The following is a 15906-nucleotide window of genomic DNA, read 5'->3' as shown; positions in this document are numbered from 1 at the left end:
AGCCTTAATGCCCTTGGGCCCCTGTAAAATAGTCTCTGGATCTGCAATAGGATTTTTGAAAAGGAACTTGTGGGACTCTGGGACCCTGTAGTATCTGTCAGGTTTTTTGGGAGCAGGAGGCAGGGAATCAGGGGCCAAACTAGATTCCGAAAAAGCATCATCAACAGAAGGCCTATGTTAAGGTAGGAGAAGGAAATCCCTAAGCCTCTTTTTTGAATCAGAAAAATCCTGGTTTTCCCAGTGGAAATGCTCCCTTAGAGTATGTAAGGTTTCCCCAAAAGAAAAATCCTCAGGAGGGGAAGCAGAGGGAATAGAGTCCTCTGCATCAGAATCTTCATAAGTAGGTAAGGGCAAATCCAGATCATCAGAAGAATCAGAAAAAACAGAATCTTGATCATAAGATTCATAATCAACTTCAGTCCTAGGCCTCTTAGAGGGGGGGGCTGGCTACCCGATTAGAGTTATTAGATCTTCAGCCATTCTTATCATTTGTTTTTTAGGCATAGAGGCCTGAGCATGTGGCCTAGGCATCGTTTTTTTAGACATGGATCTAGATTTGGGCGTAAGTAAAGAAGGAGGCGTTGATTTAATATGCAAGTCCATAGGCCTGAATCCACCCTCAGAAGCCGGTGCCTGCACAGTGGCTCCAGACCCATCCAAGGTAGAGACCACCACGGGTTCCATAGCTGGAGCATCTTGCGGCATACCGGGCTCTGAATGGGTCTCCGTAGAGGCCTGCAAATTAGAAGTAGTGGGTATCAGGGGCTGTGAAAGCGCCTGAGTACCGGTGAGCTGGCAACTGGCTTAGGAGAAGCGTCGTCAGCCTGTCTCTGTCTTTATCTTTGCGTTTTTTCAGAGTCCCGGTAGTCGGATGGCTAACCAACAACATTTTTGGATAATTAAACCAAGAACCGAAATATTTAGAGGCGAAAATATACAGATGACAGACGCTGATTAAATAAAGCACAAAACCAACAACAAGGTACATCGTGGTCAGGGCCTAGGCAAGGAATACAGTATGAATGAAAATCTTTGTGAGGTATTTGCTTTCCACAAGTATTGCAATTATTAACTTTTACTGACATTGGTAAAGGAGCAAGAAAAAGTTTCACCAATGGGGTACTTAGCTTTAGTTGAAGACTTCGGTTCCGAAAACAAAAATTTCAGGAGTCTGCCGACCAGCACTTGCGAACTGCTTCTGCTTCAGGCACCGCACAGCAAGAAAGACTGATGTAATGGTGTCGGCTGCATGTTTTATACCCCTGACGACCTGATGTCATGGAAGAAGGGACAGCAACCGACGCAGGACCCAAGACTTTGTTAATCAAGCCGATTGAGGGCTACCTGCAAGCAGATAACCCAAATGTAATGACTGCAATAGTGAAACACAAAGAACATCTACACCATCCAATGCCTTTTCTTTAACTCACTGGCAATGGAAATAACTTCATCGATGCCAGGTGGAGTGGCAGCATCCAATCTAAGCTGCCACAATGTCTCCCGGTGTAGTAAAAGGTTTTTCCAATAACCAGTGAAAGGATTAGCAGAAACCTGTTTTCAAGGATGAAAAATTTAAACCTGTCAAACCCTTCAAATGTCATAGAGTGTCATGCCAGAGCACTCTTGCTATCTAGCTTCTGAATGCTGTATAGGTGTTGGTAAATTCTATGATTCAGCCCATTAACTGTTGTCCCTACATATAATGCTTGACAACAGGTACAAAGGGTGAGGTAAAAAACCCTTTCAAACCAACAACTGTATTTACCACCAATAACAAACCTATTAATCTTGTTATAAAGCCAGACAATATAGTTGTCTTCAGTATATCTACATTGTTTGTATCTTCCACATTTGTGGGTAACTGGCCAAATAACCAACCCATTTAATATTATATTTCCTCTTATAAGTGAAAGTAGGCCTCAATGCCCCAATGGACCTAGTACTTTCTTCACAATCAAACAATGACCAATTTTTGATGACGATGTTCTCAATACCTTTACCATCGAAAGTATAATGCAACACCATGTTGTTACGGGTAATACCTCTTTTGGCCTCATCGTGCTCTTTACCTTTAAAAAGCACATTTGATAATGGCGCCATATCTGTGATGTCTTTCAATACTAATTTCTAACCTACCTAATTAAACATCGGTATTTATAGGCAAACACTATTTCAAATGGTCGAATAAGGAACTATATATATATTTCATAGAAACACATTTTAGATATGGTGTGAATTTTCTGTTGGGACTTGTCATTTTGGTCCAAGGCCACTAGAGGGGAGTGTTACTCAAAACATGGAAGTATTCCTATATATATATATATATATATATATATATATATATATATATATATATATATATATATATATATATTTGAGTGTTTATTCATGGATCTAGTAAATTTGTATGAAGTTATATTCATTTACTTCATGACTTTTGATATATAATGTTTGCATAATCATTCACCATAAGATATTATGTTTTTTCAAGTTTAGATTGTATCAAGTTAGATGCTTCATTCAATACGAAGTGCTCCATGTCAGAGTCCATGGTTAATTATTCATGATTTTGGTTCCTTATTGGACCATTTGAAATAGCGTTTGCCTGTAAATACTGATGTTTAATTAATTAATGGATTGTTTTATTGATGTCTGATGAAGTCTGAGTTTTAGACGAAAAACGTGTTGTTTCAATAAGAGTTTAACTTTATATGTATTTTGGATTGTGCATCGTATTCATTAAACTTTTGGATTTATTCTGGGACTGACCGGTGTTGGGCATCTCCTTTCAACAGTGCTTTGGTAGGTTATTGGTTGGTTTCGCACTGTTTCTTCTATTTTCGTGGTCAATACCAATTTCTGTTTCAATTTTTTCAATGATATTTATGGGTAAGACTCTAGCTAAAAACATGTCCCCGAGTACATGAAGCTCACTAACACAAACACGGTCATCTGAGGTAAGCCTGGATGCCCTTATAAACTGACTCTTAACTAAGCCCCTTTTTTGATGAAAAGGATGGCAGCTAGAAAAAATAAAAAAGAATTACAAAAAGTCAATTTATGATACAATCTTGTCTCAACACCAGTAAGGGGAGACCATAAGAACTTACATGATGCATAGGCAAAGAAGCCATTTGGTATGACATACCCAGAAGGGCATCAATGAATTCCAAATTCTGAACGAGAGACGGGTTTGATTTGGGTAGGGTTTATGGTAATGCCCAGGGAGTTGAAGACCACAAACAAATAATCCCTGGCCTGAATTAGTTGATGCCAGGTTGGGGCAGTTAGAAGCCAGTCACCCAAATATGAAAACACCTGGAATCCTTTCAGTCTCAGGTGAGCTGCCCCTACTGTCATGCATTTGGTAAACATCCTGGGGGCTGTGATGAGTCCAAAGAGTAGAGCTCTGAATTGGTAATGACTTGTTCCCAGCCAGAAGCATAAATGACTTCTGGAGCATCTATTCTGATGTAATAGTACGTGTCCTGAAGGTCTACAGAGCACATCCAATCATCCTTGCACAACAGCGGTAGAATGGACTGAACCTTGACCATCTGGAACTTTAACTTCTTTACATACTGATTTAGATTGTTCAGATCTTGAATGGATCTCAGGTACCCTATTTTCTTTGGCAGGAAAAAGAAGCATAAGTTCTGAATCCTCTTTGTTTGGTTGGGACCTCTTGGATGACTTTTTTGAAGCAATTTTTGAATTTCTTCCTCTGACTGGGTGGCACATCAGGGAGTTTCTTTTTCTTCCACTGGAGGTGGAAGGAAAAAGGGAATGTAATAACCTCTGGATATTATGCTTAGCAGCCAGGCATTTGTTGTTGGATTGGTCCAGGTGCACAGAAAAATGACCTCTGACTGCCTCCAAAGATGGAGAGTCGGGAGGTGCTTTAGGAGCACTGATATGGCCTGCCAGAGAAGGGATCTCTGAATCCCGGATTCTGCGGACCCATCTGCCTTTGGGCGGTGTCTAACACTGAAACTTCTTTCTCTGCCTCTGAAGGAAGAATCCCCGTGTTTATCCTGAAAAGGCCCACGAGATTTTTTGAAACCAAGTCTTCTTAATACCTCGCTGATTTCTACAAATGGTATGCCGACGGGTAGAAAACTTGATCCCAATGGAAGACAGGGTCTTTCCATCCTGTTTCGCTGTGGGTAAGAGTTTCTTTGACAGATGTCCCTAACAAAGAACAGCCATCAAAGAGGACACTCACAAAAGACATCTTGTAAGGTTCCACAAAGCCTCATTCAGGCAAGTCTTCTGACAGCAATACCAGAGCCAGCAGGCTGGGATGTGCCCTTCACTGTATGGGAGATGAGCCACATGGAGAAATTAGCCACAGAAGCAAGACTAACCAGTTGAGGAGATACTTTCTTGAAGTCCTCACCTGACATAGTCTCTGCAAGAAATCTGGAAAGTTCCTTGACCAAATCTCTCCGCAATCGAGTGAAATGTGCTAAATAATTTAACAACCTCAGCGCAAAGGTAGCCGAGACGTAAATGCACTTACCAAATCTGTCCATCACTAGAGACTCCCTGTTCGGCTGATGGACAGAGGAACTTTGTTCAGCTATCTCCTTTCTGGTGGCTGATGCCACAACAACGGCATCAACAGGAACACCTTTAGTTCAATGTAATCTGTCTTTATGTGGGAACAAGGAATTTGTTAGGGCATTTGGAGATTGGTTTGACTGTGTCTGGCTCCTTCCAAGCCCGGCAGGAAACTATATCAATTGGTTTATCTGCCGGGGGTGTCACCCAAGACGTAGATGGGCTCACCCCGAAAGCCTCCAAGAACACCAACTCTTCAGAATGAGGAGGTTGAGCCAACCAGCCACCTTTCTGTCTAAGGAACTCTAAGATGTCTCCAAAAAAGACATCTGGTGGTGATCATGGGGATCCTTCTCCCTCATCAAATTTGGGTTCTTCAGTGAGGGACTCCATCAAGGAGACTATGTGCCTCCTCTTGCACGTTTTCTTTTGAGGACCTTCCTCTGTGGGGTGTTCAGGGGAGGTACTGGAAGAAAGGGGGGGTCTTGGAGGGGGCCAGGAAGCTTCTTGAGGTAGGCTGACCTTGAACAGGAATGATGGACTCAGCACTCAAAACCAGTAAAGGGTGAAGGGGAGGATTGGAGATAAGAGAAGCAGCTCTCTGTGAGAAGAGATGGCCCTTTCTACAATCTGGAAAGCCAATGGACCCAAAAAACCTCCCCCAACTCCCTTGATGTTGATGCAGTCAAGGAAGAAGGGAGGGGAACAACCGATGTGTGACCTCCAAACAGTAGTGGACTTGAGGTGTCAAGTGCCAAAGCACCGAGAGGAAGGGACAGATCAGAGAAAGTTGGAGCCAAATCCCCCCCTCCCCCAGATCTGACATCAACATCAAGGATCCGAGACCTGCTCTGATCTGAAAAATTGGAGCAGGGCTGATCAAGGTAGTCATTGGAGATGAGGAAAGAAGCTTCCCTAGATCCGACACCGCCGATTCGGGTACCTAGGATCCTGGGGCTCGGAGATCATTGGCCAGATTGGAGAAGGAGACTGAATCAGTTTAGTGGGACATTCAACGGATCTGAGAGAAGATGGATCTGACAAAATCCCCATCTGAATTTGAGCTTTGAGGAATCTTTGCATCATCCTATCCATATTAACATCAGACAGGCTCCTAGAGGACCTTGAGAAAGTTACTGATGCAGGCCTTGAATGTTTGGTGAGAGTTTGTAATAACCTAGAGCGCAAAGTTGAAGATACTGCTCTCACAGAATACTCAGGTGTCAGATTCCCAACTCTCGAATCTGAAGTCTTAGGATCCAAGCTAGAAGTGGATGGCCTAGGAGAACTTTTTATGGTGATGGTACCAGTCAGATTCAAAGAGCATTTTGGCTCTGACAGGGAAGAAGTAGGTCTTGGATCAGACATGATCGGAGATTTAGATGATTTCGATGGAGGCTCCAAGGAAGCCCTCAAGGTCTTGTGAAGAGGTTTCCTGAACTCCAAAGACCCAGCATGACTCTGACTCTTGGAGGGGGTTTGAGCCCCTGGTGAAGAGGATGAAGAAGCAAGCAAAAGTACTTTCAAGATTAATTTGTTTCTGAGATTTCTGCTATCAGCAATGGCTCAAGGATAAAAGCCTTCACAAATGTCACAAGTCAATTGCAGATGATCTGGTCCTAAGCAATAGACACATATGTTCTGCGCATCAGATTGGGGAATTTTGTGTCCACAATCTCAGCAGTCCTTAAATCCTGATGGTTTATCCGACATAACTCTAAAAATTATGATAAAGTCCAAAGCTAACAGATAAAAAAAAAACACAGTAAGAACACTGCACACCCAAAAAAACAAAGTTTAAGTTGCACTTAAAAATTTTTACAGTTAAATCTAATACAAAGTAAAAAAACAGTAACAGAGCAAACAGAAGGCAGAAGTGTCAATGATCCTGGGAAAAAGTAGTAGTTAATGTATGAAAAAGGTAGCAGTCCCTAATGCCTGCGAAAATCTAATGGGGAGGAAAGAGAAGATAAACTACCAGCAATAAATGCAGATCAAATTATCACCAAAGTGAAAAGTTAAACTTAGCTTTACCAAAAAAAAACAGTTCTCAAACTCGAAACCAAGGATCCATGTCTGTACCAGACTGTCAGCGAACAAGATTTGAAGAAGCTGGGGAAGGTGTAGAGCATTACTGGGTAGAGGGAGGGGCTTGAGACTGGGATCTAAGTCTGAAAAATGTGGCTAAGTCAGATCCAAGAGTCAGATTTGTGACCCATCAGTGTGGAAGAATGAAAAGGACATCATTAAATCCAATCTTATCCAGTACCAGAATTAAAACCAGGAAGATCGAAGAGGCTGGAAGTGAAGACAACGATCCAGCAATACCATCTGTAACGGACAATGAGTGGTATTTGGCCCAAGAATCAGGAAAAGAGTCAAGCAAACAAGTGTTGCCCAAACAATTTCCAACAGCACAGAAATCAGCATGGAATTTGTTCAGAAATCTACAACATATGAACTTCAAAAAAAGAACAAATAATCTCTATTTGCAATTTTTTCTGAATCCTCTCCAACTCCTGCTTGCTCGATATTCATCTGGATTAATCACTGGAAAAGCAGTAGTGGTATTCTTCATTCTTCTGTTGCATTTTCTTCTTTCAACAAAAGCCATTGGAGCTGTAATTTGTTTTCTTTTTTTTTAAAATAAATGTTTAGTTACAACTGAACAGACAATACCAGACTTGTAGTCTAAATTTAACACTTTTTTGCCACATTGTATTCTTATGCCAAAACAAGGAATGTCAGTAATTGCTGGGTATGTGCACATATACCAACAGCACACAATGAGGATATTCTGTTGTTTCAGATACCAGTAACAGAAACAGAAGGAGGAACAGCAGTTGGGACAATTTTGGTGCCAAAAACCAAAAAGAGAAGACATAATTCTTGTTATAATGTTACCTCTTTTAGACTGGTTACACTCTGATTTAAAGGGGCATGCTTGTTGTATCTTAAAAATGGAACACTTCCTATTGTGTGGAGTGACTAATATTACCCAGTGAATTTATGACACTTGCTGGCGGACAGGCTATGGCCATGATGCATGAGGTGTATTATATATGTGGAAACCAAGCTCATCCCTGATTATCAACAGACTGGTTGGGATGTTGTTACATTAATTGAATTACACCAGTTGTGTGATATATGGAGACTTTACCACATGACAAAATCTGCAATGTAGGTACGTGTGTATTCATCCAAATGGAGTGCTGCTTGTTCGTACCAGATGACAAACATGGCATTTCTTCATACTTTCATTTATTAGTGCTAGGCTAACTGCTCTTGGGGACCATGTTAAGCTTGGCTAATTATCTCATTAGAGAATTAATCTCTGCACTTTGTGTTTGAAAGATAAACACCTTAACCATTATGCCAACCTCCCAACATTAACTATTTGTATTCCATGGGTCTGTATTGCTGACAGTAGGATACACAGTTATGCTCTTCTGACTACAAAACACACACACACTAGTTGACTGCAGTGAAATTAGAACCCCTAACTACCTAAGTGCACCAGCTAAAGAACTCAGTACTTAACCCAAGTGCCATGACACAAGTCTAATGCACTCTATGTGCAGCTCTGGAGGGTACAACTGAACTATCAGCAATTTCACTAACATTCTATTAAACAGCAAAAGAGGCTCAGGTGTCTCTTTTACACAGGTAACAAGTGCTAACATGCCTACATCATCTTTGAATACACTTATAAGCTGAAACTGCCCTAGGTGAGGATCAAACTCACAACCTTCAGATTGTAAGACTGATGTGCTACCTACTGCACTAACAAGGCTTGTAGTCATTGAGAAATTATACAAAGGGCTGTAGAATTATCTCATGTTAAAGAAGCTGACAACTCTAAATGGGCATAGCTGACAAGTTTATTTTCTGGATGGGGAGGAAGTCTTTTAAAATTCTTTATGGTTACTGTAGTTACAATTTTTTTCATGCATTATTTTATGTGCGAAATGTTGATCCTGAAGATGTCTGTATCTAGAAAAAGTATTAAATTACAAACTGTGTATATTAAAAACAGAAATGAAACACTGCCACTACCACAGTTAAAAATTAATCATGTTGAAAATGAAGATTTTAAGAAAAATGTATTAAAACGTTTTGGAGAGCTGTATGACAATTTATTCAGAAATTAAACTGAAACTGAAAGGTATTCAAACTGCCTTTTAACTTCAATGAGGCACAAACATGTTTATTGCTCATAAAGCTATTTTTGCTAAGGATTTTTATAAGCATTGTGCATGTCAAGATCAGAAGGAAACTGCATGTGAAGAATGTTTGACTGCAAGTGAAAAACTGTCTATCCTTTTAAAAACCTGCTGTTATTGTCTAGTCACTAAGAAATATACCTGACTTGAGTGATGCTTCACTGCATCAAATGGAGGGCTGAGAAGTGAAATATGGAATAGTGTTTTGTATAATACTCTTTCTTTAAAAGTGGAATCCATATTGTGTTAAGATGGACCCTGACAGCCTAGGTCTATTTTGAGTTTTCTACCACTGTATTGGTGCCTAATAAGGGAAGGCACAGATACGCGGTCAGTAAATTCTTATTAAGCAAAATAATACATATGTGTTTAGCTTTGACTGGTCAGTGGCTATAGTCTGACAGATGAAACATTTGCTCGGCAGATAAGACCTTGACTGCTTAGTCTTCCAAATACATGTGTTCTTTCACAATAAAGGAGTCTATTCTACTCTGCTGAACCTTGTTACATGAAGTTATTTTGTATTTGCTTTGGTACCATAGCAATTTGATGTGCTGCCATCTGGCACTGGCACTATCTACAAACAGGCCAGTGCATACTCCATCTCTATATGCCCTGGCTACTCTCCACACTATCTTTTGCAGTTCTGACTGCCAAGTCAGAGGTTACCCACATCTGCATGTTAAACATGTGGACTACCTGACATCCCTGAGAATTTCCTATGCTTCTCTAAATCCTGTGTACTCTAAAACCCAGAACAGTTTTCAATATAAGAAATGACTTCATTTTAACTTGCCCGACTACCTCCCATTCTTTATGATTCAGCATCTGATCACTACAACTCCACCACCCCCTAGTAATGAACACACATACACCTACTCCTCCTACTCTTCTCATCCTCTTCAGTCACCAATGTTAAGTAAGTTGGATCTTATCTTGTCTGCATTTATCATACTTACTGCATCAAGACTTGTTATTCCTAATCCATCTCTATCTCTCTCGCTCCATCTTCAGTATTGAGCTGTTCCCATCTAGTCACACCACCCTCTGTTCTTACTCCTCTCATCTGTGTGTGTGTCTCTCTCTCTCTCTCTCTCTCCAACTTCAATCTTGAGCTGTCACAGTCTAGTCACACCACCGGTTCTTCCTCATTTCTCTCCTCCCACCTTCAATCTTGAACTGTGCTTGTCTAGACACACCACCCTCTATTCTTACTCCTCTTGCTTCAGAGGTCTGTATTCCAGCTCTGCTGCCTAGTTTCTCTTTTGACCATAGTGTCTCATAAAGAGTACATCTGTCTACAATTATCTGAAAGAAGTTCTAAACTTCCCAAATTATCCTATTAAACTGAACTTCCGAAATTTCTAGTAACCTAATCCTCCTGCAAGCTCTATACCCAACTTTGCCACACTGTTCACTAAGCCACAATGATACAGTGGATCCCATTTGATCCAGCGAATTTACGTTTCATTGAAGCATAAATTTGCGACTTCACTTTCATGAAAGTGCAATTTTTCGAAAATGCACTTCTGTGTAAAAGGTAAAATGATAAAAAAAAAAAAAAAACATGCAGTTTGCATGTAATGTTAGTTGTACATCAATGTTTAGTGTTGATGTACAACTAAGCAAACTATTGCTGTGATCGTGGTACAGTGGGGATAAGGGAATACTCCCTTTTCCCCACTGTAGTGCGAACTCGAAGTGAGAATATTAATGTAAGGGGGTGGGGGTTGCCCCCCTGCATAATAGTGTTTAGTGTGTTTTTTTTTTTTTGGTTTAGTTTTTATTTATTGTTTTTATTTACACGAAAGTGCATTTTCGAAAAAATGCACTTTTGCGAAAGTGAGGTAGAGAATTTGTTTTGATGAAACGTAAATTTGCTGGATCAAAGTAGATCCGATACAGTACACTCTCAGTACCAGGCATAGCTCCTTGTCTCAACTTTCTTTCAACCTACTATTCTTCCTTTAGGTTCTTTTTCGGTTTAGTTCTTTTTTGGCTCTCTGAATACAATCAATATAAAATGATTTTAACTAACTATTTCCTGAATGACTTTTGGTTCTACCTGCCTAGCAACTGTTTATAGCTAAATTTCATGTACTAAATATATGTCTTCCTTACTCTCTTAGTGACTATAAAGGAAATGTTGGGCTTTGTTCCTTTCAAATCTTCAGTTTCTCAGAGTGGAACTGCAAGATGAGGCTTGTAATACCTATCCAGAAATATAAAAACGCTGCTGCTGACATGTAGCTTTCCATAATGACTTCTGCCAATTAATAGCATCCACCCAAATGGAGGGGCGCAAGTGAGCCGTCAAAACTGGACTCATCGACCTGTATTTGATTAGTCAATTTATTCAGTTAGCGATAAAAAGGGATCATTTCCTCAACAATTATTTTTATCTTTAAAGACTGCTGGATATGGGGTACTGGAAAACAGAAATCTCATCAAAACTGCTTCTTCTTTCAGGCAATAGTAATATAATGGAAGTAAGTTCAAAAATGTTTCAATAGGCCACCTCTGGCGGTGTAGTAGGATAAAGCCCTAACTATGGCCTGGGCAACCCAAGTTCAATTTACAACTTGCGCACTTGATTGAGCTGGTAGGGAAGGGCAGGTTTGGAATAGGTAATATACTGTGATAATTCTTCTAAGGATAGGTGGCGTTACACAAGCAACCTGTGGGAAGATTTGTGGCTCACAAAGCCGTAGTCCAGTGTCAGTCCTCAGGGAGAAGGTACTGTTAGTCCCTGCAGTGAAGTGGGAAGCTCCTCCCCCTACCCAAGGGGTGGGGATAAGGCCATTCAAAATGTCCTCATAGCCAGGATCCCAGAGAGGACACAAGCAGCCCTCATGATTGTGTAAATGATGGCCCTTCTGAATGGCTCTTCCCTCTGTGGTGCTGGAGACTCCCCATCACTGCAAAAAGAATGGGCTGGAGTTTAGCTGGGGGGAAGTCAGATAGCTGGCAAGCACAGAGGCAAAAAAGAACATAGGAAAAAAAAAAACATTTCAACATATCATGCAAAATGGATCTGTGTTACAAATGATGGCAGCCAGTCCTACAAATACATAACAGCCCTGCATCATTCATAATGTAAAGATGAACTTCAGTGAAATACCTAATTTGAAATGGCATTTTTTGGACTGAACAGTTCAACATTACAGCTGAAGAAAGAAAGGACAGTTGTTTAAAATGCTTTACTTCAGCAGAATAAGATACAGGAATAAATAAATAAGTTTAGATGTATGATGTATAGAATGTTTGGTTTATTTGACTCTACCAAAAAGTCAAGCACTCCAATTCTCTAGTTAGACAGGACATGAAAATATTTTGCTTGCCTGAGTATGAGTATTGAATATAATATAAAGCCTGATACTGATGTAACACCCACTTTGTGCAAACAATGTTTAAGCACATCTTGTTATAGCACCAGAAAAGACGAAAGTCTAATTCTTTAATGATGACAAGAAATATAGAATCTTACTGTATCAAATAAGCAATTACCAGGAAATGGAAAAAAAAGATACACCAATGCTGGCTGAAGTGTTAGCTATGATGGGTGAACAGAAGAGATGGAAATAATCAGGGGTATGCAGAAAGGAAACAATAAGGTTGTAAAGAAGAAGGATTTATAGGACAACAAAGACATCAACTAATGATGGACAATGTCGCCGCCCCCACCCCCACCCCCACAGCAGAGAATACTAGAAGGCAAATAAAGGTGAAGGCTAGGGTTCCTATTACATGATGGAATGCTAGAAATAGCGAACGCTCATTTGTACAACCCAAATGCATGAAACCACAGGCTATTTTCTTCACTGTGGTGTGATCTCGGAGTTGGTATATTTAAGGTAGGGGTGTGGGGGGGGGTGAAGCCTCCCACTTATGTTGCCTGTACATTTTTTTTTTTTTTGGATCAGCCACTTTTTCCCCTGGGAAAAAAAATTGCTGATCTGTTCCTTCGACATTTTGTGGTTTCATGCATTTGGGTTCGATAATAGATCATTTGGTATTTCTAGCATTCGATCATATAATATGAACCAGAAGGCCAACAGAAATGGAAAAAAAATGCCATGAAGAGACTAATTAGCTTGATACTATTCATGGAAGAATGGGCTCTTGTGAACAGAACTTTGCATTTTAATATCAAAAGAATGTATAGCCAAGGTAACTGTTACACTTTACCAGCCGAGTTAATGATTTTTATGTAAGATGCAAAGTTTTATTTGTGCTGCTAAGCAAAATAAATACTTAGCATAAAAACATATACAGGATCGTGATATGTGAATAAGAATAAGATTATCTGCATTTTTCTCGTTCACAATCAAAATTTACCATCACAATTGAAAGTTGCAGCAACCAATCATGAAACATTGCATTTTATTGATTTTATTTGTTTCTGTTATCTAGGAAAGTCCTGCATCACTTACACTGAATCAATATGCCCTGCTGGTTAGTATAGCAAAAAGGTTTATAAATGCTCCTCAGTTATGAGCATGGTCACTAACCATGCTGCACAAAAGTGTGCTCATTAGTACAGATCAACCATATGAAAGGGTGAACTTAGCTAGGAAGTGTTACTGATTTCCAACAGTGTTTCAAACTGCAAGCAATGAAGCATTCTTAGCTACAAAAATGCATGAAGTCAATGGACAATTTTACAAAGTGCTCACACATGCAGTGATGCCTGGTTCCACTGTAACACTACAGTCTGTATACACATAGATGGAGGTGTGATAAGTAACTGCTTGTTGTACAGTAATGACAACAGGAACACTGCTACATCCACATATGCACAGATACATACATGTATACACAAATGGTAGTTACTGTACTCAAAACAGTGTGCTTAAGAGAAGGATGCAGGTTATTGTGAAGGAATATACAGGGACTTACTGTATAGCGCTGATCATCTGGATGGACAGCAACAGCAACATCTCCCACCATGGTTTCTGGTCGTGTTGTGGCTACATCTACTTCTTCACCTTCAAGGACATTACGGAAGAAATAATAAAACATTCATGTACAAGACAGTAAAATATTAATAGCACTAATCCATGATTCCATTACGCTGCAAATGATCCTGCATAAACCTACATGCACTACTAACAAATCTTTTATTTTGCTGAAATATCACAGCTACAGAAGTGAACATTTTTATTTTATTTATCTGTATTTAACCTTTATTGGCAAGGTTAGTCCTACTAAAGCAATGACCTCTTTTCAGGGGAGAGCTGAGGTGGTATTCATACTGACTACGGGAAATATGTTTAGGGCATCAGGGAATTTTCCCTTGCCCTTTTCTATAACTGCCATAGGATTTTATACATCCACTTAAGCTGCCACCAACTCAGGCAGATGGGGTCTCACTTTAACTTTTCATCTAAAGGATGGTATACTCGGGTATGTGCCCAAGACAGATGGATAATAATGATGTCTTAAACAATGCCACTAAGTTCCGTGCACGCAATCCGGTTTCAAAACAATGACATTCACAAGCACAGATGTAAAAGCTCGATTAGTGGATAATCTTAGTTTGTTTTAATTTGGAGAACGCAAACACAAATTCTCAGGAAAAGGTTTATATATGCAACTTTGGAGTTAGTACATATAATTGGCAAGGAGAAGAGTTCCATCCACATGCAGGATACAGAGATAATTACCCCAATACTACCAGTGTTTTATTTTTGTATTTATTTATTTTTTTAAATCTTGGGGAGAACACAGTTTTATTTCTAGTTCATGTGAACTTGGACTTTCTGATCATAAGCTCTACAAACCAAAAACTACCACATCACTGAAATGTTACTTTAAGGCACCATTATCAGATTCTAGGCACTACTCTGTAAACCCTAGTACTGTTATGCCATGAAATGAAAATAACTTTTTAGTTCTGGCCTACATTTCATCATTTCCTTATCAAATGAGGTTTAAAATTGACATCCTCTGATGACCACAGCCTGGCATAAGTACAGTACAGTTGTGTGCACTTACCATAAATGTAGATGTTCAAGTGTATTCACTGTTGCAGTCATCACACTTGGGTTATCTGCCTGCAGGTAGCCCTCAGTCGGCCCGAATACCAGAAACTTAGTATTTCTGCGTCGGTTGCTGTTGCCTCCACGACTGACATTAGGTCGTTAGGGGTATATAAACAGGCAGCTAATGCCATTACATCAGTTTTTCTTGCCCCAAATGTCAGGAGCCCCCCCAATAGGAAGCTAAGTTATGGTGGGGAAACCACCACCAGTAAAGTAAATACCAATACCCCTGAAGAGGGTGAGTAATAGACAGAGAGGAGAGAGCGCGAGAGAGAGACAAGGGGGCTGGGGGGAAGGAAACCAAGGCTGCAACAGTGAATACACTCGAACATCTAAATTTATGGTTAGTGTACACAACTGTACTATGTTCTTTGTGTTTCACTGTTGCAGTCATCACACCTGGGTTGATTCCCAAAGCTGAAGAAAGGGTAGAGGCAGTCAAGAAGAGTTGGGGCTGGCTAGTATGCCCTGCAGGACTGCTGTTCCAAAATCAACCCTGGATTTGGAAATGATAGGCAAGTGGTAATGCTTAGTGAATGTGTGTACAGAACTCCAGGTAGCAGCTTCCAGGATGTCCCTGGTAGGGACTCCCCAGAAGAATGCTGTAGAGGTAGAAGTTGCACTAGTGGAATGTGTTCTGACCCCCTGAGGGGTTGGTTTCCCATGGTGCTTGTAGCAGAAATGGATGCAGTGTGCTATCCATTTGGAGATGGTTTTGAAATGGCCTTGCCCTCTGCCCCTCGTGCAAAGCTGACTAGTAACTAGTCAGATTTCTTGAAGAGCTTAGTCCTATCAAGGCAGAATCTGAGCTGTGTGTGCACATCCAAAGAGTGCAGGATACTTTCCCCTTTATTTTGAGGATTAGAGAAGAAGGTTGGCAAATGTATAGATTGGTTGAGAGCCACACTGGACACCTGTTTAGGCATAAATGAAGGGTTAGTCCTGAGGGAATCCCTGTCAGCATGGAAAATAATGAAGGGATCCACAGCCACAAATGCTTGTAGCTCAGACACTCTTCTCGCTGAAGTGATGGCCAGAAGCAAGGCTGTTTTCTAAGAGAGGAATTTTAACACTGC

At 40.3% G+C, this 15906-nt stretch overlaps 1 protein-coding gene and 1 non-coding gene across 3 annotated transcripts in view; both read right to left on the bottom strand.

Moving 5' to 3' along the window:
• The window catches only part of VARS2 (valyl-tRNA synthetase 2, mitochondrial), a 1808135-nt gene that overhangs the window by 1138026 nt on the left and 654203 nt on the right, over nucleotides 1-15906 (bottom strand). For both annotated transcript variants that reach the window (XM_044084462.1, XM_044084463.1), the window contains exon 11: nucleotides 13686-13774. In XM_044084462.1, coding sequence (XP_043940397.1) covers nucleotides 13686-13774 — 89 coding nt within the window. The remainder of the gene's footprint in view (nucleotides 1-13685; nucleotides 13775-15906) is intronic.
• TRNAV-UAC lies at nucleotides 8284-8356 on the bottom strand. Its single transcript has one exon. It is a non-coding gene; the product is annotated as a tRNA-Val (tRNA).

This window comes from Protopterus annectens, chromosome 9.part0 (assembly GCF_019279795.1).
Source record: "Protopterus annectens isolate FY-2018-M chromosome 9.part0, PAN1.0, whole genome shotgun sequence".
NCBI lineage: Eukaryota > Metazoa > Chordata > Ceratodontiformes > Protopteridae > Protopterus > Protopterus annectens.
Note: the sequence above shows the minus strand (reverse complement) of the source record. Positions and strands in the feature narration are given on the sequence as shown.